We start from the raw sequence: 27,169 nt of genomic DNA on the forward strand, positions 1-27,169 counted from the left end.
CGTGTAACTTGGTACTCACAAGGTATACACTGAAATTCATTTTGTGTAACTCCTGTTTGAGGTTCAGAGCATGCTGCGCAGTCTCGGCTCGTACATAACTTATAAGAATGGGCTTTGGTTCATTTCTGAAATGAAGAGTACAGCCATTATTGAAGCAGTACATCAAATACATTCTCTAGCTTTCTTTTAGCTGTGTTACACTACAGCAGTGCCCTTGATGGCTTGAGAAAAACAATTTGCAGAAGAGTGATTTGATATCATTTAATTAAGGAACCACAATATGCATCTAAGTCGTATGCCTATAAGCTTTAGCCTATGTGACACCATGAAACAATAATATTTCAAGGTCAATTTTTCATCATGCCATACTTATCTGCCATGTCTCTCTCTTTTTTTTACACAAACAGCAAAGAGAATTATCTTCCTGCCTCCATTGCTGCTACCCGAGACTGCCACTTTTAAAGAGGCAGTAAAGGATATTCTCTGTTAGATACTACTCTGTAGTGCCTTTGGCTCTTGAGAGTATCTAAATATGGTGGCATAATCAACTGTACGGAACAAGCTTGCTGCACACACTTGGCATTTGTTGCTGAGTTGTATGAACATATGGCACAAAAGTCCTTCCATTCATTCCATATTTCATCAGTTTGAATGCTTATGAGTTTGGCTGAAAATGGCCAGTAGTACATAGATGCAGTATTGAAAAAATGTGCTCAACTATGCTAATTTTGCATGCTGACCCATGCTCTTAAGGCAAAGTGCATGCATAGAAGGTGTGACAAAGACATGTGATGTGCAGTTCACGTGCAGTGGCTCACAATGCAGTAGTGTAGTTGCATGTGTTTCGTTACTTTGTTCATGGCCTTGTTGCATCATGCATGCAAGTGACATGCCCGATAAATTTTGTCAGGTAAAATAAACCATCAGCAAACTAAACGGCCTGGTCAACAATTTTGTGCCATTTGTGTTGACCATAACAAGATCATTTGCAAAGTGCGTGGTTCCAGAACACTGCAATCTGTGCATATCGGATCGTGTTTTCTGTATAGCAGTGTTCAAAGGGTGTAGCATATGCCTGATCAGAAAAGGAAGAAAATAGGATGACAGCAGCACTCTCCCTGAATATTTTGTTTACTATGAGTCCTTTCCAATATGACTGGCTCCCTGACAAGTTCGTGTTATCTAGCCTGCGAGTCACACTTAAAGAAGTCGCAGTTTCACTTACAATGCAAAGCAGTGACATGATAGCTGAAACAAAGTGCACAGTATGTTGCATTCCTTTGTGTGGCATTGGTTGTAAACATACATATATGTGTGCAATTGATCTCCTTTCAAGAAGAAAGCCTTAAAATCAAGATGTCCTTCATAAAACTGAGATGTGTTCAAAGATGGCAGAGGCACCAACATTATAGCGCTGTTTAGTACGGAGCTAAGGATACTACACTTTGATCTTAGCCAAAAGGAGCTAAGGAAGCAAGTGTTATGCATAGGAGCTCAGAGGCACAGTCCTCTGCTGCAGCATTGTGGTGGAATAGCTGAAGTAAAATCTTTGACAATGGTATGTGGGTGCCAAGTTTTGAATCCTCACAGCACACTTCGTATTTTATGCTTCCTATATAATACTTTAAGCTCTTCGCAAGGCACTTGGGGGATTCCTGCAACAGTCACAGGCAGCCATTAAAATGAATAAGGGAGTGAGCTCATAATAGCAATTTCTGTAAAACAGAACAGGTACACGCAACAAGAGGAGTGGTGGATTCTACGCAGCACAATCTGGCTGAGCCTCATTCCCACAAGGAACTTCAGTGCCCTTTCATGTTGTGTTTCATGGCGTGTTTTCATTTGACTATGTTAAACCAAGCCCGACTCATGAAACACAAAAAAAAGCTAATGAATGTCTAAAATAAGGCTCTTGCACAAAATCTACAGGATGTATCACTTTAAATGTTATTTAGATATATACTTCTCGAAAACCATTTGTAGCTGTGCTAACACACCATTATTATGGTCCAGAAGACTTCTTGAAGGAACCTTTGCAGAACTTTTTTATGTTTATGTATTCTTGCAAATGAACACAATGCTAATAATCACACTTAACTTATATTGTAATGAATGATGGCAGTTATTTATGCGATTGTAATTTTGATTCTCTGGAATAAAAAAGAGTGTCCCCCAGACAGGATTTGAATCAAGATCCTTGTGTTCATTAGCTGGATGCTTTAACCACTAGACTATAGCTGTTTTCTTTTTCTCTCTTTTGTGGTACTTATTATAATAACATGTAATAGTTGCAGATGTGATTATCAGATTATTAACAGTAATGACAGTTGCAGTAGCCTCACAACACATTTACAAATGTTTTTTCTCAAGAGAATGTATAGTTTGTGGGAAACAAATAATGAACTGCACTACTGAAATGATCATTTCTTGAAGACTACAGCAGCTGGGTTCAAACAGAATAGGTGAAGCATGTTATACTTCTCATGGCAAGTGCAGCAATGCAATATTGACGCATCACTTTGTGGATACTATGCGGAGAGAGAGAGGGGTGTTGCATGTACTTGTAACCATATGCAATCCGCCTCCTTCATTTTCCTGTGTCGCCCTCTGCCGTTTTGGTTGAAACCATATGCTGTGGAATCGAGAGAAACCGTGGGACATAGAGAGTGTCGCCTTCGCATGCAGGGGTGGGGGAGATGGCAAGCACGCACCCGGGCAGGGGAGAGAGAATACGAGCGCCGCAGAGAGGGTGGGTCCCGCCCTGGGCTGGACGCTGCAAAGATTGTAAAAGGTGGCCTGCGCGCCCTATATTGCAAGTTATCTCCAAAGGCCGAATGGGCCTAGGTTGCAGCTCGCATTGTTTCAAAGAAGAGAAGCGACCCAATGCATTTGCTCATTTCTCTTGTCACCGTTCATCAGGCCAGCGTTGTGAAAGCCAGTGTTGAGAATCATCAAGTGAGATATGTTCGCGTTCGCCTGTAGGCGCAGACACTAAGCTTTTTAATTTTATCAGTACGTGCACGTTTACTGCAAACTACGAACCTTTATATGTGTTATAGATGCATTGCTATCGCTTGCAGTGCTTCGCCTTTCGGGCGAAACTGGAACTTCTTAGCTTCCCCTTCCAACTTGGAAGTGCGGCGTTCACTAGACTGCAAGTCTGAGCGTGGTCCCATAGACATTTGGTGCTAGTGTGACCATGTGCGGCGCATCTTTCCCGATTGCGACGGATCAACCTCAATTGACCGGTATCGGTACTCGCGGTATTCACTGTAATCTGGAGATTTAGGCAGGCCCGTAGCCAGGAATTTTTTTCCGGGGGGGGGGGGGGGGGCACTTGCTGAAAAGCTTTACTAATTTTCATTATTTATTTTTGGTAAAAACATTTACTTCACCAAAATTATGGGGGGGAGGGGGCTAGGCACCTCCCCCCCCCCGGCTACGGGCCTGGATTTAGGCCTAATAACACGCTAAGCTGTGAAGTCTTAAAAGCAATTAAGTGGTTCATTAATGAAGGCCTGTTAATTGTTTCTGTCATGGTGCCATGTCGTGCACAGAGAGCTCGAACTTTAATCATTTCATGTCGCGCCACTTATTTGGGCGAACTGCATCTCGCTTCAAATGGGTCCCTGGTTCTGACACGGTATGAGTAGTTTTGCCTTTTTAGGCCCTGTATGCCTGGCCACACCCTCCACGAGTACAAGTAGATTATTATTATTACACGACTAGATACATGACGTGCTCGCAGCGCGCCACGTGGAAAATAGCCCAGCATTGCCAATACTTCAAACAAAAGAGAAATTTAGGGAGTGATGAGAACTCGTAGAACAGGGAATGTTGCAAAAGCCAAAGCTTTAATAAGAGGACTTGTCTTCATCTGTACTCAACACCCTCCCCCCCCCCGAAAAAATTTCAGGCCGCAGCAGTTCGCCGCGTTCCATCTAGGGTTACCAATCGTCCTGGATACTGTGGGACTGTCCCGACTTTTCATACAGCGTCCAGAGTCCCGCGCCGTCCCTGTCGGGGCAGCTATATGTCCCGAATCTGTTCCGGACTGTTCAGTTCGAAATTTTTATGTGGTACAACGCAAGGCCAACAACGCGCGTCACGTCTACGGAACACGAAGTTTCTACGCACGAAGCAATGTTGTGGTGGCTAGCGGTGGCTGTGAGGGGACTATAGCTAAACTTCCACGTGAAGCGCGACAACTTTTACGAGTACATTCTCCAGCATGAGGAAGTGTTGCGAACAGCACGTATACAGCTGACAGGGGCGTAGCCAGAAATTTTTTTCTGGGGGTGGGGGGGGGGGTACAACCATACCTTATGTATGTCCGTGCGTGCGTTTTTGTATGTGTGTATATCCAAACATGCAAAATTGAGAATTTTTCGGCGGGGGGGGGGGGGGGGGGGGTTGAACCCGCTGAAGTACCTACCACTTTAAAAGGCCGCAGCAATAAAGAAACAATGGATTTGTTTGGAAGATACTGCAATAAAGGAAACCGATTTCGCTGGCTCCCTCTTAGTTTACCCCCCCCCTTTTAATTGATGAGTTGGTAATCCTAGTTCCATCTGCTGCGGTACGTTGAAAACATATGCTAAGTGGCAATTTACACTGACGTAGCCGGGGGAAGGGGGGGGAGTCAATTACCCCCCCGGAAATTTTTCATTTTTGCGTGTGTATACATGCAAACGCACGCACGAACTTTCATAAAGCATAGCTGAACCCCCCCCCCCCCCCCCCCCAACAAAAGAAAAAAAAATGCCCCCACCTCCCCAAAGGGGATCGTGAGGAAATGCGAATGCATTTCTTGCGCCGAGAGAGGGTACCGTTGCCGTCAGACATTCGCCTTCACCGACTTCTTCCATCGCCTTGAGAGACGCCCAACCAGCGAACGGTCGAGAGTGAGGCGCGAGCGGACGGGAGAGTGGGGCGCCAGCGTTCTCGGCTCGGCGTTGGCGTTTCACAGCGGCGTCTCGAGCACGGGAGGAGAGAGAGCGAACGGCGAGAGAAGGAGCGGCGAAGCACTGCACCTACCCTCTCCTACACTCTCTCGCACCACATGCTCCGGTTGCTAAGGGCGAGGATAAGCGCGCGCGCCCGCAGCTGTTGCTATGGGAGAGGGCGCCGCGGACAACGCCGGACGCCTGACATAGCCCGACTAAGAAATACATTCGCATTAAAAAAAAGGAATTTCTGGCTACGCCCAAGGCAAACCGCCTCTTTCATCTTCCTGTGCTACCTCTGCCGTTTTGCTAGGGTTTTGTTAGGGGCCAGGACAACCGGTATTGCCAGAAGCATAGCCACCGAGATGAAGAGACGTTTCGCGACTTTTCCACTTGGGGAAGGGCGCATGCGCCGGGCCATCGTGAAAAAGGCAGATTTAGGGTGCAGAAATTCATGGCCGCCGCGAGCGACTTCACGTGTGTGTTGCGCTTCACGAAGGGAAGCTGCATATACACAGCTGGCGCCGTTTAGCAATGCGACCACGCTTTCCTTTGCGACGTTGGAGCGCTGTGATGCCACGCGCTCTTCCCGACCTCGAACGTAAGTTTACCCATGCCCATGGGAAAGCGATGCAGATAATCATGGCACCGGCTGGGCAGGTATGCATGCCTTCTAAGCGAAGTGTGTGGGCTATCAAATACCATGTTCAATAAACCGAGCCGCGGATCGTTTTCGTTAATTATTTTGGCAGTAATTAGCACACTAGCACGTGCGTTTTCTGGCTTGTAACTAAAAAAAAGTGTTTTAACAAAAGCAGGGCCGGTTAAGTAAAAATTCCTTTCGCTCGTCTACCCTAATCATCGACCACTCACGGCCGGCCTGTCGTATAGTGATAACGTGGGCATAGAGGTGTTCAGACCGCTGATGAAGAACGACAAGGCATAGCATTGGAATATAATCGTTACATTAATTACACCGGTCCATTAATGCGTGCGACAAATGGACAGCACGTGGAAATGCTTCTCTCGTTCGTCCCAGGTCTCTCTACCACGCATCCTTCGCACATCGCTCCATAAATAATTTTTTTTCTCGCGTAATTAAGACTGGACTGAATGTAAGTGCCACGGACGGAAATATGAAACGATGAGGGTGTCGTTTAATCACGCTTAAAACGTACTACAGTACAGGAACTGCAGACTAAACGAAAACTTGTAGAAACGCCACAGTGCATGCAGGAAAAGTGCACATACAGTCCTCCGCAATATGAACGAGCAGAACACGCTTATAACAGGCTCGGCCTGACTCCGCACAGTTTCGACAAGTCAAAGCTACGTCCGAGAGCACGCGCCTCATCGTTATCGCAAATACAAGCATGCACGAAGTGGCCGACAGATATATATGCTCGACAATATGACATGTGTTTCAAGTTTCGACATGGACCAACGAAAATTCCCATATTCATAGGTTACCGAACGAAAGTGAATTATTATTTAATTTTGTAAATACGTTTCACTCGTTCACTGATGCTCGCCACTTTTTACTGCATTATCTTGGGAATTTTTGTCAGTGCTTGCTGAAACATGGCCTCTTCATGTCTGTTCTTGTCGCTTCCTCTTTTACTTTTTGAGAAAACAGACATTCCAGCTTACACGTGGTAAACATGAAATGCATTACCTTATGTGCCGTAATATTGAAAATAGTGCCCCTTTAAACCCACGGTATTATTTAATTTCCGCACCACTGCCAGGAATCGCTGGTTCCGGCTGTTCCATTTTTTTTTCTCGTTGACTGTACTGCGCTTCTGTCGGCATGAATATCTTTGAGGTAAAGTGGCAGTTGTCTTTGGGCGTGGAATAGTAAGACGCACCTGCGCGCGTGTGATAGTTAGCGAAGGTCAGTTAATGCAGACCTTGACTGTCACGCGTTATCAACAAACTATCAATGTGTTATAGCACAACACAACAGTGGGCCACAAGCATGCAACTGCATGTGCACGTCAAAGAGCCCATAGGGACAAAATGCAGTTGTTAGCACGTCAACAAATCGAGCATGTTAATCAATTTGCAACTGCAATACGCACGTGCCTGATATGAGGTTTTGTACTTATCGCCACCATAAGAACGCAGTTTTGAGGGGGAAAAAAGGGTCTACTTCAAGAACAAAGGAAACGGTATAGCAACTTCTTTGCCCATATGTTTTAAGCCCATTTTCGTTAGTTCTTACGCACGCTATGGTATAGAACGCGTTCACTCTCACTTGAAGCTAGAGGAATTGAAAAATTTCTGGTTGACTCTATTTAGAAGAAAGAGTGAATGGTCTCTATCTGGGTGCTTGAGAAGTACATATGGGAAAAGCAGTCGGTCTCTGCTTTATCCTTGAAGTGTCTGTAATATTGCGCAGTGTTGCGGAGGACTGCAATTGGGCCACACCATTCCAAAAAGACGAAACGACCGTGCACACATGCGCGCCACACAGTAACGTCGCCTTACCTCACTGAGAACCGACCAAACCAGCCGGAAGAAAACCTGATCGAAAGACACGCGACACACGGAAAGAGAAGGAAGCGTCAATGGCAGTGTGCCTTATTTTAGCATGCATTCACTTTCACTTAAAGCGCTCATGCTCGCAAACATTTCAGCAGCTCGAACTGACCTTTGCTTTATTTCCTGCCAAAATAAATATAGCATCGTCCTTGCGCGATGCTATATTGCACGTCAGTATATGGCCTATATTGCACGTCAGTATATGGCCTATATCGCGTACGTATCGATATAGGCCATACCGATGTAGGCGTACCGATATAGGTTTTATTTGTTTAAAACAATGTGGCTTCAAATACTCTATGAACCAAATTCGTGAAGAGCGATCCAGATCTACGGTTCACGTGGCTCAGCTCTAATGCCACCATGTGCTTACATCGAACTTGGTTTCAGGCGCAACTTCATGTACCGCCCCTGTCGAAAGTACGCTATAGTGTCGGCTGTCTCACGAGGCTATAGCGCTAAGTCTAAAGTTTCGAATTTATATACCGGGGACAAGATCGTCAAATTTTCCTATTTTTCCTGTGGTTACCTTAGTTCGAGAATTCCAGCCGCGAACCATCACAGCGTGATGCGGAGATTGCTCCATCACGCGCGCAGTCGTCTATGCTCATTTGGCGAAGGCTGTGCAAGAACAAGTACAAAGCTGAAGAAGCAGCTTGAACATAGAGAGAGAGAGAGAGAAAAGGAAAGCATCGAACGACTCTCTCGTCGGCCTATCCAGTTCTATGAACAAGCATGCACTCGAGAGCGCCGCGAGAATTATGCTCAAGGCTGACACCGTGGAACAAGTGAGCCATGCTGGAGTGAGTGACTGACCTGCCAAATCGCACGGACTTCTTGCGCTTGCCCTCCCAGTCATCGGCGGGCAGCGCTGCCACCGACATCTGATTGCGCGGTGCCACCAGGGCGTTGCTCAGCGGCGGTGCCATGATGCTGCTGGGTGCCACGTCGCCCGTGGGCAGGGCGCCCATCTGAATGAACAGGCTCCGGTTGTTCATCACGTCCAGCACCGTCAGCGACGTCTCCTGTCGCGTGGTCACCGGCCAGCCGTTGTCCTCCACAAACCGGAACTCTGGCCGCCCGGCCCTCTTGGGTTCGTGCAACTGCGCAAATGTCAACGTGAGACAAGCTCCCTTTCCAGGGGTTCACTTTCGTCTATAACTTATTCTAAACTGATTCTAAACTTAATCGGCTGCCTGTGCCAGCAAACGTTATACAGTCTCACTTCGTTAGAACGAAGTATAGCATCGGGACCATAAATTATTTCGTTATATCCAATATTCGTTGCAATAAAAGAGATAAAAATCGGTTCTAACAAATGGGCAACCTGGCTCGCCACAAGTCCTGGACATAAAAATGTATTATCGAGGCTTCAAATTCACTTTAAACGAGGTAATCTTTACCTGTCTGCTTGTGGCATTTCCAACTTCGGTTCATATACGGTGGCGCAACGAGTGAAATGCGCTTTTTTTTCTTTTTTCTTTTTTTTGCGCTGAATGACCAAAACTTTGGCTACTTTTTAAACCATTTTAAAAAATGTGCTTATAAACTGTCCTTCAATATTTATTTTGCTTTTCATTTCGAGCTTTGAGTCTCGCGCGAACCGAATATTTCTTCGTTACAGCCGATATCGCGACGGCTCTCGCATATTCGGCTTCATTATAAAAATAATAATTGTCATTGAAATGAAGCGTGACCAACCAAGGTTCATATTTAGTTCGCTATAACCGATAATTCGTTACACCAGTGTTCGTTATAACTAGGTTTCACTGTATTAACAAAGGGTCAAGTTATCCGAAATATTCTGCGTAATGCATAGGAGCCGTGCTCTTCGGCTGCTGCGGTTGGGTTTCGTGATGTCGACAGCACAATTTCGCATAGGAGCATTCTCTGTAACGACCGGATTGCGGCGAGGTTGTCTGGGCCTCAGCAGGTTTTGCACCGCCGCTTTCGGTGGGAGCTGCCCACGCGGCGTCACATTCGGCCGCGCTTAAGTTCTGCTCTGATGTGCGCACACATGTTCCTCTGTTTGAGCGGGATACCATTTTGTGGTCACCACGAAATTATGGACATGCGACGTACACTTGTTGTGCATTGCTTTTCGCAGACTGCAACACACGACATGAGTTAGGTCAGCATCGTCCAAGTTGTTAACGAGTTTTGAGACTGATCTCTAGGCTGTTATTGCGAAGTATGTGCAGTATTTCTGCAGCAACCATGCAGCCAAATGAAACGGCGCCAGTTTCCGATTTTAGCACAGTACCGCGTGCACGGGCTGCCGGCCGACATCGCCGAGCCACGCGGTCGCGCGCGGGAGCCAGCTCAGCCGGCAGGGGCGTAGCCAAGGGGGGGGTTGGGGGGGTTCAACCCCCCCCCCCCCCCGAAATTTTTAAATTTTGCTTGCGTATATAGGCACGCACACATACAAACGCACGCACAAACCTACATAAAGTATGGTTGAACCCCCCCCCCCCCCCCCCCGAAAAAAATTTCTGGCTACGCCCCTGTCAGCCGGCACGTGACCTAACAAGGCCGGTGGGCGGGGCCAGGTGACAAACCCTCTCGAGCAAGTCACCCCGCCAGCGAACAATGAATTATCGCGGTCATGTCATTTATTCCATCGTACGCATGTAAATAGTGCCCCTATATATTATCTCTGCCGGTCATTTACTCCTCTGCTCCCACCTCCACTGCTGATCGGCGAACGTATGTGTGTCAGCCGTTCACGCTTTAAACAGTCGCAGTACGGTAAGCAGTAAGTTTCCCTTCTAGTTGCCTTCTTTTATAATTCCTTGTATAAATAATCCTCTAAATAAACAACCACACCCAGGATTCCACGAGTACGACGTATGTGCTGCGATGCGTTGCTACATGCGGACGTTACTGCGTATGCATTATTAAAGCTTCAATGGCATTTACAGTGCTAGCTACATCAGGGATACGGCGGGGTTCACACCGACACCAGTTGCGAGTCAGGTGCGCGTAACGTACGTGTGACAGACACTAAAAGAAAAAGAATTAAGGCAGCTTCGCTCTAATGGCGCCAAGCCCAAAGGAAGTGCGGAGTCAGGCAGCCTTCTTTGTTTTTCGTTATTTTTTCCTTTCTTTCTTTGTCTCTTTATTTCTCTCTTCTCTCTTATCGTTTTCTCTCTCTTTGTTTGATTCCCTCTCTCTCTCTATTTCTCTCTTTCTCTTTCTGTCTACGCTATATGCTTTACTCTCTCCCCTCCTCCGCACCCTCACATCCCTCCTCCTCACACTCACTTCCCTTTCCCACCCCCTTGCTATCCTATGCTATACAAGGCTATGTTATGCTCTGCTAGCGTGCCTGTATAGCCAAGTGGTTACGAGGCTCGCCTTCGGATCGTGGGTACGAGAAATCGTGGGTACCAAAGAATTTTTTTTCGCCAAGAATTTCTCTCTTCTTCTTTCCCTCTCTTTGTACTCGTTCTTTCGCCCGTCAGAGTTATTGCTCCATGTTTGATATTTTGTTTCATAAGTGCGTAAATTTCGACAGAATTGCACTTTATTTTGTTACAAAATTCGGCGATACTTGTAAAGACGACAGACAGAAGCAGATTGAGTAGCAAGGACTGACATACTCGTAAGCAGATTCTATCTTAATACTTATTGAGGACCGCAGACAGAACGCCACTGCGACTGCGGTATATGTCGGAGGAGCAGCGCCTGCAAATCGGGGTGTTCAAATTACGCGTTGTCACTGTTTCGCACACTGAGAACGTATAGCGGGGGCATTTTTGATTGACCGATGAACAAAGCTCAGCCAACGACTGTACGTGCATTCTTCTGGAAACTCACACGGTCCTTTATGCATTCGCCTTAGACGACCCGAAAGCGAAAGCCATCCGGTGCGACTATTTTATACCGTGCACGTTATATCACGCGAACGCCGCTTTTTTAAAATATTTTTTTAGTCACGCGAACGTCGCAACGACGAAGTGAACGCGCAGGTCGCTCCTTCACGTGGTGTTTCTTGCTTCATTTCTCTCACGCCGGCTTTCCGTTGAAGGTCACGTTCGCATGAGACATGCGCGCTCTCGCCTTAATATATTTTGTTCTAACATCGGCGGAATCTTTAAAAATTGTTGCAAATATAGAACAATCGTAAACACGGTTCACGGGGTTTAACGTCCCAAATCGACTCGGGCTGTGCAAGACGCCAGATTGGAAGGCTCCGGATAATTTCGACCACCTCGGGTTCTTTAACGTGCACCGACATCACACACGGGCCTCCAGCATTTCGCCTCCATCGAAATGCGACCACCGCGGCCAGGATCGAACCCGCATTTTCCGGGTCAGCAGCCGAGCACCACAACTACTGAGCCATCGCGGCGGCTACAATCGTAAACAGGATATAAAACGGGGCATATCACGACAACATCGTACAAGTTGGCAGGTACGGGCTAACGTGCACCCTTGCGCTGTACTCGATAGTTTTATTTTCTACTCTTCTTGATTTCTGCTCTAATCAGAACACAGCCTCTATCGCATCGGGAATCGAACCCGCGTTCACCAGCACAACGCCGCATACAGCCACTTAACCATCGCAGCCGCAGGTGGGGTAATTTCTCCTTTGAGCTTCTTGGACCAGTCAGTAAGATTATAGTTGTCTTTTCGACCCTATTTCTTGTAATTTCTCCGTTCCGATGAAGAAGTTCACTACCCCTATGCTTTCCTTCACTTCATTGTTTGTGGCCTTCATGGCCACGGTAGTGTGACTACAACAAAAGACTAAGCCCTCTGGTACCCTTTATCCTTTCTGTTTGATAAAAAATGATATCGAAAGATAAAGAAAAAAAAACCGTAAAAGAACCATTTAGCTTATCTTTCTCAGGGCTTCGGACAGGAAGATACATGCATGTAAACGAGCTCTGTTGTTCGGCTTGCACGCACGATTCCCATGGCTAAGGCAGCTGAGTTACATCACGTACTGCAAGGCACCGTTAGCGAGAACAACACAATTCGTGGCACGAAGGTTGAAAGGAAACACCACTCAATCACACGGAGCTCGGCTTTCTCCCAGCTCGCGCAGAACCCAAGCGCACAATGCACGATGATGCGGTCCTGGCGCAATGCCTCGTGAGCGGAAGTCGGACAACTCCGAGCTTCATCTGCCTGGGGCGAAAAATTTTCGCACGCTTTATCGAGGGTTTTTTTTTTTTTTCATCAGGCACAAGATCCAAGTGTTCTTGAACTTTGAAAAAATTCCGAAGATCGCGCTCGGCGCTTTCAACAGGCTCGTTTCGACAACCTTTCGAGCGTGCAAGGGTCATCCTCTGCGAGCCTATATAGTCGTGATAGTGTTCCATGCAACTTATTCTTTGGTTCGTTATATCCGAAATGGCGCGGCGACCAGCTCAATGTGCGTCGGCGGCCCTGTATTGACTTACTGCGATATATTGTCGGATTATACGCCATACTGTTTGTTCTAAGCGGACTCTCGCTCTAAGCGAGGCCTTTTCAATCGACTGTGACAGCACGAATTTTGCTAAGATGCAACGTCCTCATTCGTCCAATCACAGCGCCGTTCTCTTTGGGTACGGTGCTTCACAAACTACAGCTTGTGGCCCTATTCTGAGACGATTACTTACGCAGATATCGCTTTCAGTGCGCGCTGATGGGCTGTTCGAGGAAAGGCGGGCAAATATAGTCGTTTCAATCATTGGACACGCGGGATTATATGCGTCACGCAAAGCGACACTGTCACCGAAAGTGATTGTATGAGAATCCGCGGCCCTTGGATTCAGCGTTGAGTAACGATTATCACACTCGCTTAGGACTCGTGCGCTTTATCGTACAAGATGTGCCGTTTCACAAAGATAGCGAGGCTTGTTGCAGTTACCTGATCAATGATGGCCTCACGGAACTGCCTCAGGACAGCGTTGTAGTCGCTGAAGACAAACCCAAGGGAGCTACCACCCGTCGACATGACTCCTATCCTCGGCTTTTCTGAAAAAACAAAAAAACAGGGAGCGCAGGAATGTAGAAAACAGCGGCGCGAGAAACGTCGCGATCTCGCCCCACAGGTGATCACAGAACAACAGCTGCTTTTTTCTCATTTCCTGACGCATATACTACCCTTAAATACATTATTATAATCATTTATTGCTATTCTTATTCATGAATCATGAATAGTAGTTTGCCACTATCTCTCAAAAGGAAGGTATATAACAGCTGCATCTTACCGCCTACGGAGCAGAAACCTGCAGGCTTACATAGAGGGTCCAACTGAAACTGAGGACGACGCAGTGAGCGATGGAAAGGAAAATGATAGGTGTAACCTTAAAGGACCCCTGACAGCAAAATTTTTGTTGATAACTCTTTGACTGTAATTTGTAGCTTTGTGTCTGGCAATCCCTAAGTTAAATCGTAAATGCTCTAGCGTATCGCATAACTCATTCTAGCGTAGTTAATTGCGACCATTTTAGCGTCACTTCAAAACGCCCGCCTAAAAACCACAAGAAACAGGCGTCCCATGCGGGGGAGCGTCAAAGACCACGTGCACACAAACTGTGGTGACGTTGAAAGCGCGGTTTTCAAATCGGGGCCCCGCGCGCGGTAAAGATTGAAAGTATGTGGGTGCCTCGGTATGGGTTAAACCTGTTAAGCGCGTGTCCCCTCACGAAAACTACCTCGAGAGCAGGCCGACAACAAAGCAAGAGGGGTGCGGAACAATAGGCCTCGCCGGGTGCCCGTCGTCGTATTGTGAACGTGCGCCCAGCAAACCTTCTGTGACGTCCACAATACTTGCTTTACTCGTGGAACGTCACGCGGGGCCTCTATCTACGTCGTACCAGGATGTCGCGAGGTGCAGCCAACTCAAGTGAGCACTCCACGCTTACTTTAAAACCAAATTAAGATATCTTGAAGGCAACGTTCGTCACTAATAATCGGTCATATGTGCCCCCGTATACAGGAAAGTCAAACAACACAAACATCTCGAGGTTTCAATTTTGGTGTCAGGGGTCCTTTAAGAGTCAAGAAGAGAGCAGAGTGGGTCAGGGAACAAGCGGGTGTTAAGGACATCATAGTAGAAATTAAGAAGAAGAAATGAACATGGCCAGGGTATGTAGCGCGTAGGCAAAATAAGCGCTGGTCAATAAGAGGAACTGACTGGATTCCAAGAAAAGACAAACGCGCGAGGGGGAGACAGAAAGTTAGGTGGACAGATGAGATTAAGAAGTTTGCGGTATAGCGTGGCAGCAGCAAGCACAGGACCGGGTCGATTGGCGGAACATGGGAGAGGCCTTTGCCCTGCAGTGGGCGCAGTCAGGCTGATTATTATTATTATTATTATTATTATTATTATTATTATTATTATTATTACGTGCCCTAAAGCGCCGCCCAACGCGGCACAAGACTGAAAGAAAGAAAAGCAAAACGGATCAGCCGTCTCCAAAAATAATAATAACTGTCCAAGTTTTACGTCCCAAAACCAAGATATGATTATGAGGGACGCCGTAGTGAAGGGCGCCAGAAAGTTTGACCATCTGGTGCTCTTTAATGTGTGCCTAAACGTATACGTACACGGGCCTCAAGCATCTTCGCCTCCATCGAAAATGCGGCCGCCACGGCCGGGATTCGATCCCGCGACCTTCGGGTCAGCAGCAGAGCACCATGACCACTAGACCACCGTGGCGGGTAGTTGTCTATAAATAGGCGTGCACACCACGCCCCTCCCACGCCCTAAAAAATGTGTTGAGAACGAACGGAATTCGATTTTTGTCTTCACATCATTTACGCAGAGTAGCGGTGGACAAGTGGTCCAGCGTCCGCGCCTCCAATGCGCGAGGTGCTGGGTTCGATTCCCCTGCAGTTCCGCCGGGCACCCACCGGTTTCTATAATGGGAGATATATAGGTGGTGTGGGTATTCATCTCCAGTAGGTGGCCTCTTTTGCTCGCTTCACTATACATATATACTTCTATCTTTCAGAAGTTAAAATGCCCTCCCCTGTTCCGGCTCTTTTTTAAGCCCCCCCCCCCCCCCACCCTGTCCAGCCGTTCACACTCTTCTCATTTTCTACTTTTAATTTTTTTTCGTTACACCCACATCTCATTCAGTCACTCATTCTTACTTTCTTTTTCGCCAAGGATGACAACGCGCCTTTGGCAAAAATAGGTCAACCCAATGAAACGTCGACCGGCCCGTCTGAGGCACTTAATTACCATTTATATAACCTTTATAGCCGACTGTGTTTCGATCCATTGGCTTCCGCCTCCACTTTGGATGTCTTCCACTTGGCATCGCACTTGGCATCTACGCTTCTCTCACAAGGCGAGCACGGGGTTTGTTGTGGCACGAGGAACAAAAAATGGTCGAAGTAGACAACGGGAGACGTCAATGTCAGAAAGGTAAAAAGTAAGAGAGGGGGCACGTCTGACAGGATGATACGAGCCGCCGTGACGGGGCGAGGGTGTTTGGCGGCGCGGCGAAAGGTCGCGGGTTCCATTAGTGGCGGCTGCACTTCACGGCGACGTAAAGCACGTAACTACCACTTTTTATGTACACATTAATGAACAGGTGGGTCTAAATTAATGTTAAGCTTTCCACTAATATATTCATCACAGGTAGCTCAGAATTGACATTTTAGTTACTGCGTATCAACCTTTGCCGCGCGTGCTGTCGCTGATAGCTGTTATCTCAATCTCGGAAGGCATAACAGAAGCGGCTACCAAGCATGCGATATTTCATTTGGCACACAGCCACAACCAGGGGCGCGGCTATGCGCACGTTCTCGTTGAGCGGCGTCTCCCTTTGCTCTAACTGTATTACAACGCAACAGCGTTCTTCACGTAACTTCGACAGCGTAGCAAACATTTGTAACGAACAACCGTGCACGAATTGCAATCTCAGGCACATGTCAAAGGAGAAACTTCCTTGCAGACTAGTTGGTTCATAATGAACTGGCAACGTGCTGCGCAGACAGAAAGAGAGAGACAGGACAGTGCGCAGATTACCAACTGTTTATAGCGTGAAACAGAAAAGCCAATGCATCCATACCACATGCGCCAGCGGCATACGCGAAACCAAACATCTACTTTGAAAAGACGTACGCCATCGCAGCAATTTGTATACTTGTGTACAGACTAGTAAAACAAGCTCAAATGTAGCTGCATTTAAAATCGAAAACGGGCAAAACGTCCCCAAAGTCTCACGCCTAGGCCCACCCCGTAACTTGCGTCATAAATTTGAGCCACATTCGTTTTCGCGGTCAGGTCGGAAAGAAGCGATCAGGAAGACAAACCGTGCCGTTTAAAATTTAATTACATACCGCTTATGACCATCGAAAGAGCGTATAAGCGAAGGGGCGAAAAATACGCTTTCTGCGCTCAAGAAAAGCAAATTAGGAAACGTTGCGACCAGATTACCGGAACCAGCAACGAAGGAAACAAGTGCTATATATATAGTCTTCTGTCATTGAACGGATACCTGCGCCTCCCGAGGAAATGCACTAGTCACAAAAAAAAAAAAGAGAAAATCGCACACAGAAATATACGACAGGGAACAGCGCGAACGAGGACGACACGAAAGGAAAATAAATAAATAAATAAAACGTTCGTGCAACAAACGCATTTGAATAAAGGACACGATCCCACGACGAATATGCACCTGCTTATATTATTGGTACATATTTTCAAAGTTGTAGTAACTCACTTCTCGCACACGAAATTATGACAGATGACAGGTTAGGTATGATTGCACTGCTAATTAAAAAGCACTAAATTAAGCACTAAAGGTAAACTTCGTGCCCGCATATTGTATACACGGCCTTCCTCGAGCACCAGCTTGTCTATGCGCTTGCATGAGTGTGTGTGAATTCTTTGTATGCGACAGCTTGTTTTCTTACGATATACGAATAGCTGAGTCGTACTATAAAACGTAATACAGCTGCGATTCAGCTCTGTAACGTGCGATGCATTATACATGCAACGCTGTTGGAATATATTCCCGATTTAAGCGAGGTAAATTTGACGCACTGTCTATAGCAGCGTTTTAAATACGTTGCCGAGAGTTTTCAGTTCTGGATAATTCAGCAACGTTAAGTTACGATCCATGAAATCAAGAATTAATTGCTGCATAACTAAGAAATAGACTTTGCCGATTGGGATTCTTCCCCACAAATGTATTTATCACCGGCTAGAAATGAAGGCGACCAAATTGGTATAACTTTCGTTGATGTGGAAATGTGCATTATGGTTACAGGGTTACAGCATACGTATCTGAACGAAGTTTGGGTTCGAGTCAGCATCGCATTCGCTCCTATTCGCGTGCAGTGGTCGATGTCCTTTTGCCTCGACGCTAACCTCTCTTATCAGGATGGAACCCCTTCTTTATCGCTGCGATACGCTCTTCAGCTACAAGAGCCGCTTCAGCGTCATCTGAATGTTGCCACGATAGCGCTGACAAGCTGCCGCAAATGGAAGCCGATCAGGCGATGCCGCATCCACCTGACCCTTTGCCGGGAAAGCGCTCAAGCGCGACGGTTCGTGAGTGCAGGCGTTGCCATGACAACTAACACGACCATCACACTGCTACAAGACGAAGCCTCTGCTGCTCTCATGTATACGCTGCGCGAGTTTCTTTTTCTTTCATATCGCGACGACGGCTGGAACTGCGGTGCACGCGCATTGCAACGTGTAAATCTTGTACAAAAGTGTGGATATTAAACAACGTACCACGGGGTAAAAAATAGAAAGAGACCAAGAGGAAACATTATGGACGCCTTCCGCATGCTGAGTTTGGTTTTTCGACAAAGTTCAGCTAGACAAATTCAGACCGTTCGTAAATGCTCTCTTCGCGCCATGCGTGGTAACAGTGGCCCTCCTGTTTATCGTATGCCACCTCGATCAACCTGTTCACATGCCAAGTGCTCACAGCTGTGAATTCACCCTTTGATCATTTGCCGAATAAGCGGTCAATGAACACACGTGACTGCCAGTCGGCGCTCGACGGCGTGCACGCGTCGACGATCTCTCCACGGCGATGATTCGGTTTCAGAATGTATATAACGTAACCTGACCCCAACGAATGCGCCATTACCCGGAAAATATTGCAAGATATATAAATCCGCGTTTCACTGCTCCGAGTAACAAACATTTACGACGTTCAGCCAAGGACGCGGGCGGGTCCGCAGTGACCGGCGGCAGGTCGTCGTTCGGAGAAAACATCCATATGGCGGTCGCGAGGGTCGACTGCTACGCTCCAACTCAATCGGGATCGAAGGTAGTGATAGCATAACCAGCCAGATGTCTGCGCAGATAGCCGCAGCAACGAGCTCGTCGGGGCAGTTTCGCAACAGGCGAGGCCTCCGCGCTGACTGCGTATGCAGCGGCACAATGACGCAGTGTTTTATAAGCAGGGAGACATCAACTGCGCGCCCCACAAAAGCCCCAATCAAGGATGCGACGCGCCGGAAGCTCCCGACTGTTTCTGCAAAACAAGCTCTCGCTATTCGCGAACGTTATATCGGCGGCAGCTGGCGCTAATGCAATACGGGAATAGAGCGCGACGACAAAAATAGTGGATGACGCAACTGCCCCATTGTAGAGCGCGCGTTTTCCGACGCCCTGGTCTCCCATTTGATGTCTCTCCTCGCTTCCATTTCCTTTGGAGCGGAACATTTCTTGCCTCGTGCCGAGGCCGCGGAGCACCCAAAACAATTGTGCACCTCCCGGAGGCCTCGTGTCTGTCCTCTTGCTGTCCCCACATGCTTGACAAACGACGCGGTGCAGCAGCTCCCAATGAAAATTCCTCTCGAACGCGAGGCGTCGCATACAGGATTACTAAATAGGAGAAACGCACGCGCACGTGCGGTCGTTCGCATACGGGCACGCTAACAAGGTCACGCTGTGAGCTGAAGCGGCGGAAAGTTAAAAAAAAATAAATGGAGCGGAAAATGTTTTCTTTTCACTCGTAATAATAGTATCGATATGGGGTTTTACGGGCCAAAATCCCAATCCGATTTTATAAGATCTACTTTGTTGTAGCATGGGCAGTACAACTGACACACGGCACACGTAACGCTGCTTTGCGTCGTCTAGTGTGCCTTTCTGTGGCCGTCGTTCTGCCTGTGCAAAGTAGGAGATGACGTGTCAACAAGCGCATGTACAGTACTCACGGATTGAAACAGGACAATTTAGGAGTGCACATACTTTCGTTTCCACCGTCTTCAGTTCGGAACATATCGGCGTAATTTCGACTCGAACGCGTATATGAGAGCCAACATTATCTTTAGAGACCAAATTCGTCGCGACATGACGTGGTTATCTCGCGCAATTGCGCATACCAGTCGGTAAAATAAAAAATAAATTAAGGCAGCTTCGCACTAGGCTTGCCAAGCCTGAGGGAAGTGAGGAGCTGGACGTCCTTCTTTGCTTCTCTTTATTTTTCTCTTCCTTCCTTCCTCTGTTGTTTTTTTTCTCTCTCATCTCTCTGTTTTTATTGCGATAGCAATTATATGGACACTCTCGGCTGGTTTTTGCCGTCGCCGTCGACCGTCATGTCCCGCACAAGTAAGTATATATATATATATATATATATATATATATATATATATATATATATATATATATATATATATATATATATATATAAGCCACAAAGAAAAATAATTTAGAAAAAGTCATACCTTCGCCTCAACGGCGAAGCAATGAATGCGATAGCAAGAAATTGGAATGTCACAGAAAGAACGGCAAGCAGCTCGAAACTTGCTGCTGGCTGCTGAAGCACAAATGACGCAGGAAAAGAAAACACACAAGGCGAGTGCGAACTAACAACTGTCACAGCTCGACACTTGCAGCGCGCTGCTCAAACACAAAGAAGGAAGCACGGATAGAACGCGCAGGTATACAAAGGACGAGCGCAAACTGTCACAGTTGTTACTTCAACTAGCCCCTACTTTGGCTGTTCTAGCTAGCAGATCACTCCTTTCGCAAAAGCGGCCGCTGCGGCGAGCAAAGTGACCTTCGTGTGGTCTAGCTTCAACGCAAACTGCGGTGAAAGCCCAAGACGTACAAAGCTCCCGCTCAGATAATCGCGCGAGCACGGCCGACCACGCCCTGTATGTCAAAGTACAAGTCGAAGGCGCACATCCCAACTCCGGCGAAACACTAGACAAGAAATTTGCGAGCCGCTAGGACGCATGCGCAGAACGCAAGCCACGCTCAGACTCCTGCGCTCGCGTTGTCCCAAGACCCTGCAGCGCCTTCCTTTGGGCGGCGAACAAAACGCAGTGCGCGCGACCTCAAGAGAAGAAAATAAAGGCGCTTGGCAGGGGCACGTGAAACCACGGCTCGCGTTCCCTGCGGGCGTCGATTCTGGTCACTAAGATAAAACTTCATTTGGCTCTAGTCGGTACATATTCTCGAGGCTAAAATTACAGCGCAAACGCACTTCTTTGTCCTTCTTACTTCTTTACTTCTTTGTCCCTGCACCCATCTGAATATAATTTCATGTCTTCGCGTTTCCAATGCACTATCATCCTTGTTACACGTTTTAGTTTATAGCTATTGTTGTGTGCGCATGTGCGGCAAGTTTGCCTTGGGCTTATATATGCATTGGCGTATAAAAGAATAAAGCAGTTGTTAACGCTTGTATCGTACGTTTCTTTTCGTCGTAGGTGTCTTGTGCGTCTGCGCTGTAATTTTAGCCTCAGGATTCTAGTCGCGTTGTAACATATACAATGCGATTCTGGTTCAGCCGTCTCGTTTCTTCCCTCCTGTGGTATAATTCTACAAGAGCCAAATCGTTCCCACTATCTCGCGCCACCACGAGCAACGGGACGCTCTTCTTTTTCCCTGGCCGACTGGCCACGAGTGGCGTGGTGCTACAACCCCAAAATGGAAAAATAGCGTGGGTCGCCAGCAATACGACGCAAACGCAGCGCGGGCAACGATGCAGCATGGCCCGCGTCTCGCATAATTTTAATTTCGCCCGTGCGTTTCACCCAACGGCGCGTGCGTTTGTATTCTGCCATTAGTATCCTGGAGAGCGAGTGATGCATGGCGTAATTGTCAAAGGCAGCGAGCTGCGGAGCGAGGGGTCGCAGGTTCGAAACCCCGGTCGAGCGATTCGGAATTTTTTCTTATTTATTTTTATTTGTGGCTTTTATATATATATATATATATATATATATATATATATATAGATATATATATATATATATATATATATGTGTGTGTGTGTGTGTGTGTGTGTACATATCCGGGACATGACGGCGACGGCAAAAATCGCAGCATATCCACGAAGTGAATGATGACGAGTGGGCGAAGCTCCGGGGGATCATTAACCATAAATCCCCCCGTACATTGGCCACTCGATCATGCAAAGATGTGACAACACGTGTGTACAGTATATACAAAGTTGTTTATTAATCACACTGCGTGTATGGTGTTGAGATGTGGGCGGCGTTTTCCTTTCATTATGACCGCCTTATGATCGGTGAAATGTAATGTCATAATGGGTGACGTAAACATAAATATGTTTACGTCACCCTTCGTCATAATGGGTGACGTAAACATAAATATGATGGCTGATGACACATCATCTAAACAGCTTTCTGGTTTAATTAATTCGTTTATGTGCGCAAACGTAATTACGGAACCTACCAGGCTCACTGTACAAACGCGTACACTATTTGATATATGTATAACTAACATACACCCAACTGACTGCGTTGCGGGACTGCTGTCTGCTGAGATAAGCGATCATCTGCCTCTATTCTGCTTCATTCCTTACGTTCGTAAGCGAGGGGAGGGGAGAAAGGTAATACTGATGCGTAGTTTTCATGCCACAGCACTGGAAACATTCCGCTCCTTGATCCTATCAACAGATTGGTCATGTGTGTTTGAAAAGCAAGACCCAAATGCGGCGTACGATTTGTTCTTTGAAAAAATGATCCACTGTTATGACCAAGCGTTTCCGTTAAAACCACGCTACCGAAGGAATAGGAAGATACGCAAACCTTGGATAAATGCTCACTTATTAAAAATGATAATAAGAAAGAACAAACTGTACCACCAGTTTGTAAAATGTAGAAGTGCTGATCTGTTTAGCGACTTTAGGAAATTTAGAAATAAGGTGAATGCTGAACTGAAGCAAGCAAAAATTAAGTACTACGCACAATTATTTGATAAAATAAAGAATGACCCTAGGAAAGTTTGGAATGAAGTCATAGACCTGAATGCCATGAAAACAAAGAGCACTGACATCAGCATAAAGACACCCACGGGAGTGTTGACTGGTACAGAGGCAGCAGCTGCTTTAAATGAATATTTTGTTTCTAGCGCCCAGTGTCCTGACAAGGAGGAACACACGACCACACCTATCGTGAACAGTTCCAGCCTCTCTAACTCGATGATACTTACACCTGTTACACCTACTGAAGTTGCTCAACTACTCCTCAAAGTGAAAACAATGTTTCTGCTGGGCATGATGATGTCAAACCAGAACCAATGAAATATATTGCGGATATTATCGCACCCGTTTTAGTTCATATCATAAACAGAATGTTTGAAAGCGGTATATTTCCCGATCTTTTAAAAATAGCCCGAGTGTGTCCTATCCACAAAGAAACATTTAATGACAAATTACCGGCCCATTTCTGTCTTACCTGTCTTATCAAAGGTGTTTGAGAGTGCCTTAAACGTTAGAATGCAGAAATTCTTTAATAAATACAACGTAATCAGTGACATGCAGTACGGTTTTCAAAAAAACAAATCTTGTGAAGGAGCGCTTCTTAATATTAAACATGAAATAATATTGAATATTGAAAATCGAATGTATACATTGGGTCTATTTGTTGATCTCAGAAAGCATTTGATTCGGTTTGCCACAACTTATTAATTGATAAGCTGGAAAAGTATGGTGTACGGGGAAACGCACTCAAACTTTTACGTAATTACCTAACAAACCGATATCAATATGTCAGCATAAATAACGACGTTTCGACTTACGCTGAAATCACTACGGGTGTCCCACAAGGTTCAATACTTGGACCTCTGATGTTCATCATGTATATAAATGACTTGTGTGATATCCCTGAGTCGCCACAATTAGTTATGTACGCGGACGATACGAACATTTTCTTTAAAGCTGCCACTATCCCAGATCTCGAGTTAAAAGTAAACAACTATATGAAGCAACTCTCTTCCTGGTTACGACAGAATAAATTACAAATGAACACTTCCAAAACAAAATATATGATATTTGCCCCAATTAATAAACCGCGAAACTGCAACGCAACTATTGTTTTCGATGACAGAATAATCGAGCAGGTGAAATGTCAAAAATTTTTAGGAGTGTGGTTTCAGGAAGATTTGGCCTGGAACACGCATGTCGAGAAAACTGTAACAGAATTAAGTAAAACTGTTGGTTGCTTATATAGATTAAGTACTCTGGATCCTCCTTGGCTGAAAATTTCGTTGTATTACGCTCTATTGTACTCCCGACTAACTTAATGCATATTAATTTGAGGCACTACCACACAAAAAAATTATAAGAAGCTGATTGTACTGCAAAAAAGAGTCCTACGGGCATTTGAGGGTTATCGTGGACCTTTAGAAAACTTTAGAACGCAGCCTGTTTTTATAAAGTACTCTATGTTAAAGGCAAATCAAGTGTACTATTACAAGTTAATGCGGCACATCAAACAAAACAGGACACATTACATCATGGATGCACCCACCAACCCGCACTACAGCTTACGGCAACATCATTTGAGAAAACCAAAATAAGAACGAATTACGGGAAACAGTTAATATGTTAGCAAGCACCTTCACTAATCAATAGAATACACGAATTTCACGACGAAGTTATGGAAGTGTCAAATGAATTATTCAAAACATTGCTCATTTCACACAATATTGAGTTTGTCTGACAAAGCTGGTGTGTGTATTATCAATTTCCTTGTCTAAATTGCAAATTTTGGTTGTTGACTGGGGCAAAAAATGACCTATCCGTGTATTATGTAGTTCTTTTTGTTTTGTTTTCTTCTCGCGATTCTAGTATTTTCTACTTTTTTGTACACATGTTGTTTTCACCTCGTGACTGTTTTAGTTGAATCTGTATGTACAGAATATTTTTATTGACTTGTGTGCTACGTACGGCCTGCGTGCCGAACTGTCGTAGGAGCAGAAGCCTTTGTCAGGCCACATGGCCTTTAACTTCCGCTTCCTTTCTGTTGTAAACAGAAGAAATAAAGCCAATCTTCAAATCTTCATAAAGCCAAAGGTTCTTGTATGGGATCCAACCTGAAATTTGAGAAGACGAGTTCAATGCAAGTCCCTCTGATCGTTGTCGGTTGAGGTCCACTGCGGTCTCTGACTATACCCGTAGACGATGGACGAGTAGGTTCCTCCTTGCGATTTGTGCACGGTTATCGCACTCGCTTGAACCAATGGAAACTGCCTTCGTTTGCACGCAGCGCCCGTCTTGCGATCTAAGTTTAGCGTAGCCGCTCAAGGTTCCCATTCTTCGCCTTGCCTCGTTTACCATTCGTCTCGAAGGAAGGCGAGCGAGCTTTACCGTTGCGGGCACGTCAAACTGTAACCACAGCCGTTTTGGGAACTCGTGGTCTACCCTTCGCTCGTAGAATTTAAGAGTGCCCACTGCCCCGTTAACCAATCCGTCTATGGCATCGATGTTTGCAGTGATCATGTACCGCTTGTTGAGTACGAGTAGAATCTCTCAGGGAGGGGTTCGCAAATTCCGTATGGGACATCCACACCACCTTGTATCGGGCCTTCTGCAGAGCATCTTGATTTCTGCAGCCCAGGTAGACGTCTTGAGCATATAGCCGAATCACTTCTTCTTGGTCTTCTTCGCCAACCAGAGCACGCGCCAAGAGCGAGCGCTGAGTGTGAGAGCGAGCACTTCCAGTACTAGCGTATCACAACGAGGGAGGGACATGGCTCAATCCTAAGGAGCTTCGCCCCTAAAATCTGGAATCTAACGGGCGACCTCTGCTTTCACATCGATCTCCGCGCTGAAGTTACAGAGCGTGTGAAGGTCACTTCGCTCGTCCTGTGTATACCTGTGCGTTCATTTCGTGCGTCCTTCTTTAAGTTGGAGCAGCGCGCTTAGAGTGTCGAGCTGTGACACTTGATAGTTCGCTGTGTGTGTTCTTTTCGTGCGTCCTTTGCGCTTGAGCGACGCGCCGGAAATTTCGAGCTGCTCTCCGCTCTTCGCGTTACGTTCCAAATTGTTGCTATTGCATTCCTTGCTTCGCCGTTGCGGCGAAACTGTGGCTTTTTTCTATATTTTTTGTCTCTGTTTATTTCTATTTCTTTCTGTCTCAATGTATTTGTTTGTCTTTCTCGCTCTTTCTATCTTTCTCCTTCTTGGACTTCTCTCTCTCTCTCTCTCTCTATTTCTCGCTTCCTTATCCTTTCTATCTCTTTCTCTCTCTCTCTATTTTTTTTTCTCTTCCTATGCTATGCTTTACTTTCTCCTCTCCTCCTTTCCCTCCCTCTCACCCTCACATCTTCCCTCCTCACCCTCACTTCCCACTTCCGCCACCTTGCTATAATATACTATACAAGGCTACAAGGCTATGCTATGTACTGTCAGCGTGTCTGGATAGCCGAGTGGTTACCACGCTCGCCTTCGGATCGTGGGCACGCGGGTTCGAATCCCGCCGCCGCATGAGAATTTTCTTTCGCCATTATTTTCTCTTTCTTTATATCTTTCTTTATTTCTGTCTCTCTGTTTCTTTCTCTCTCTCTCTCTCTGTACGCGTCCTCTCGCCCATCAGAGTTATTCCATTCCGCGCCGGAGAAATCGGCGCCCGTGTTTTGGAAGCGAAGCAGAAGATGAAAAAGAGGACTGAGAGGAAGAAGAGGACGAAGACAGCGTGCTGATTCATAATGATGATAGTTGCTGTTCGCACTACCCGGCGCAACGAAAAGCTTCAAGAGCTCCGCTCTTAAAAATTTGATGTCGCGTTTAAATCCGTGAGAACTGTATGCCTCATGGCTTATGAGACACGCCACAGTGGTGGGTGACCCGAGATTAATTTTTATCTATCCGATGGTGTTCCCAAACATGCGCTTGAACGTAAGTACACGAACGTGTTGCATTCAGCAGCCACAACAGCCGAGATGGAACCTGTGACTGCGATCGAGAATTTGTGACACACACACACACACACACACACACACACACACACACACAGAGCACTGTGCAACACTTGATCCCTTAGGCTTTCGTGTGGGACCAAGGCGCCCCACTTCAACTATCTCCTTCCCGCAAGAAAACGTGCGTGAGGATGAATGCGAAAAGTGCACTAAGAGGACGCAAGAGGGAGAGCAGTCGAGTTTGTCCGCATCTCTCTTGGCCGCACTTGGAAAGCGCGAGTGAAGACGCCATGTCCGAGCACGTAACGTGTGGACTCTACGGGCACGTCCGGAACCGTGGCGGATCGAGAGAAGCCTGGCTGGAAACCGTGCCGCTTCGTCGGTTTCCCACGCGAACGAGATAGCGGCCTCGGGGACACAGCTTATCGTGACATGTAATCGGAGCGAACGCGGGGCCCTCTTTACGCGTCGTCGCCATTTACTCGGTGGCGCGAGACCGCTCAAAGATCTAGAAGGAGCACTTCATTTCTAAGCATACCGCGCGTATTATCGCTATTTTTTTTTCATTGTACTGTCCACGAAG

The 27,169-nt window shown here is 46.5% G+C and overlaps 1 protein-coding gene across 1 annotated transcript in view; it reads right to left on the reverse strand.

Annotated features, from left to right (window-relative positions):
- LOC119379105 (uncharacterized) overlaps positions 1–27,169 on the reverse strand; it is a 78,892-nt gene that overhangs the window by 9,407 nt on the left and 42,316 nt on the right. The window contains 3 exon segments of the mRNA XM_037648285.2: positions 20–125; positions 8,307–8,593; positions 13,354–13,460. Of these exon segments, the coding sequence (XP_037504213.1) occupies positions 20–125; positions 8,307–8,593; positions 13,354–13,460 (500 nt within the window).

This window comes from Rhipicephalus sanguineus, chromosome 1 (assembly GCF_013339695.2).
Source record: "Rhipicephalus sanguineus isolate Rsan-2018 chromosome 1, BIME_Rsan_1.4, whole genome shotgun sequence".
Taxonomy (NCBI): domain Eukaryota; kingdom Metazoa; phylum Arthropoda; class Arachnida; order Ixodida; family Ixodidae; genus Rhipicephalus; species Rhipicephalus sanguineus.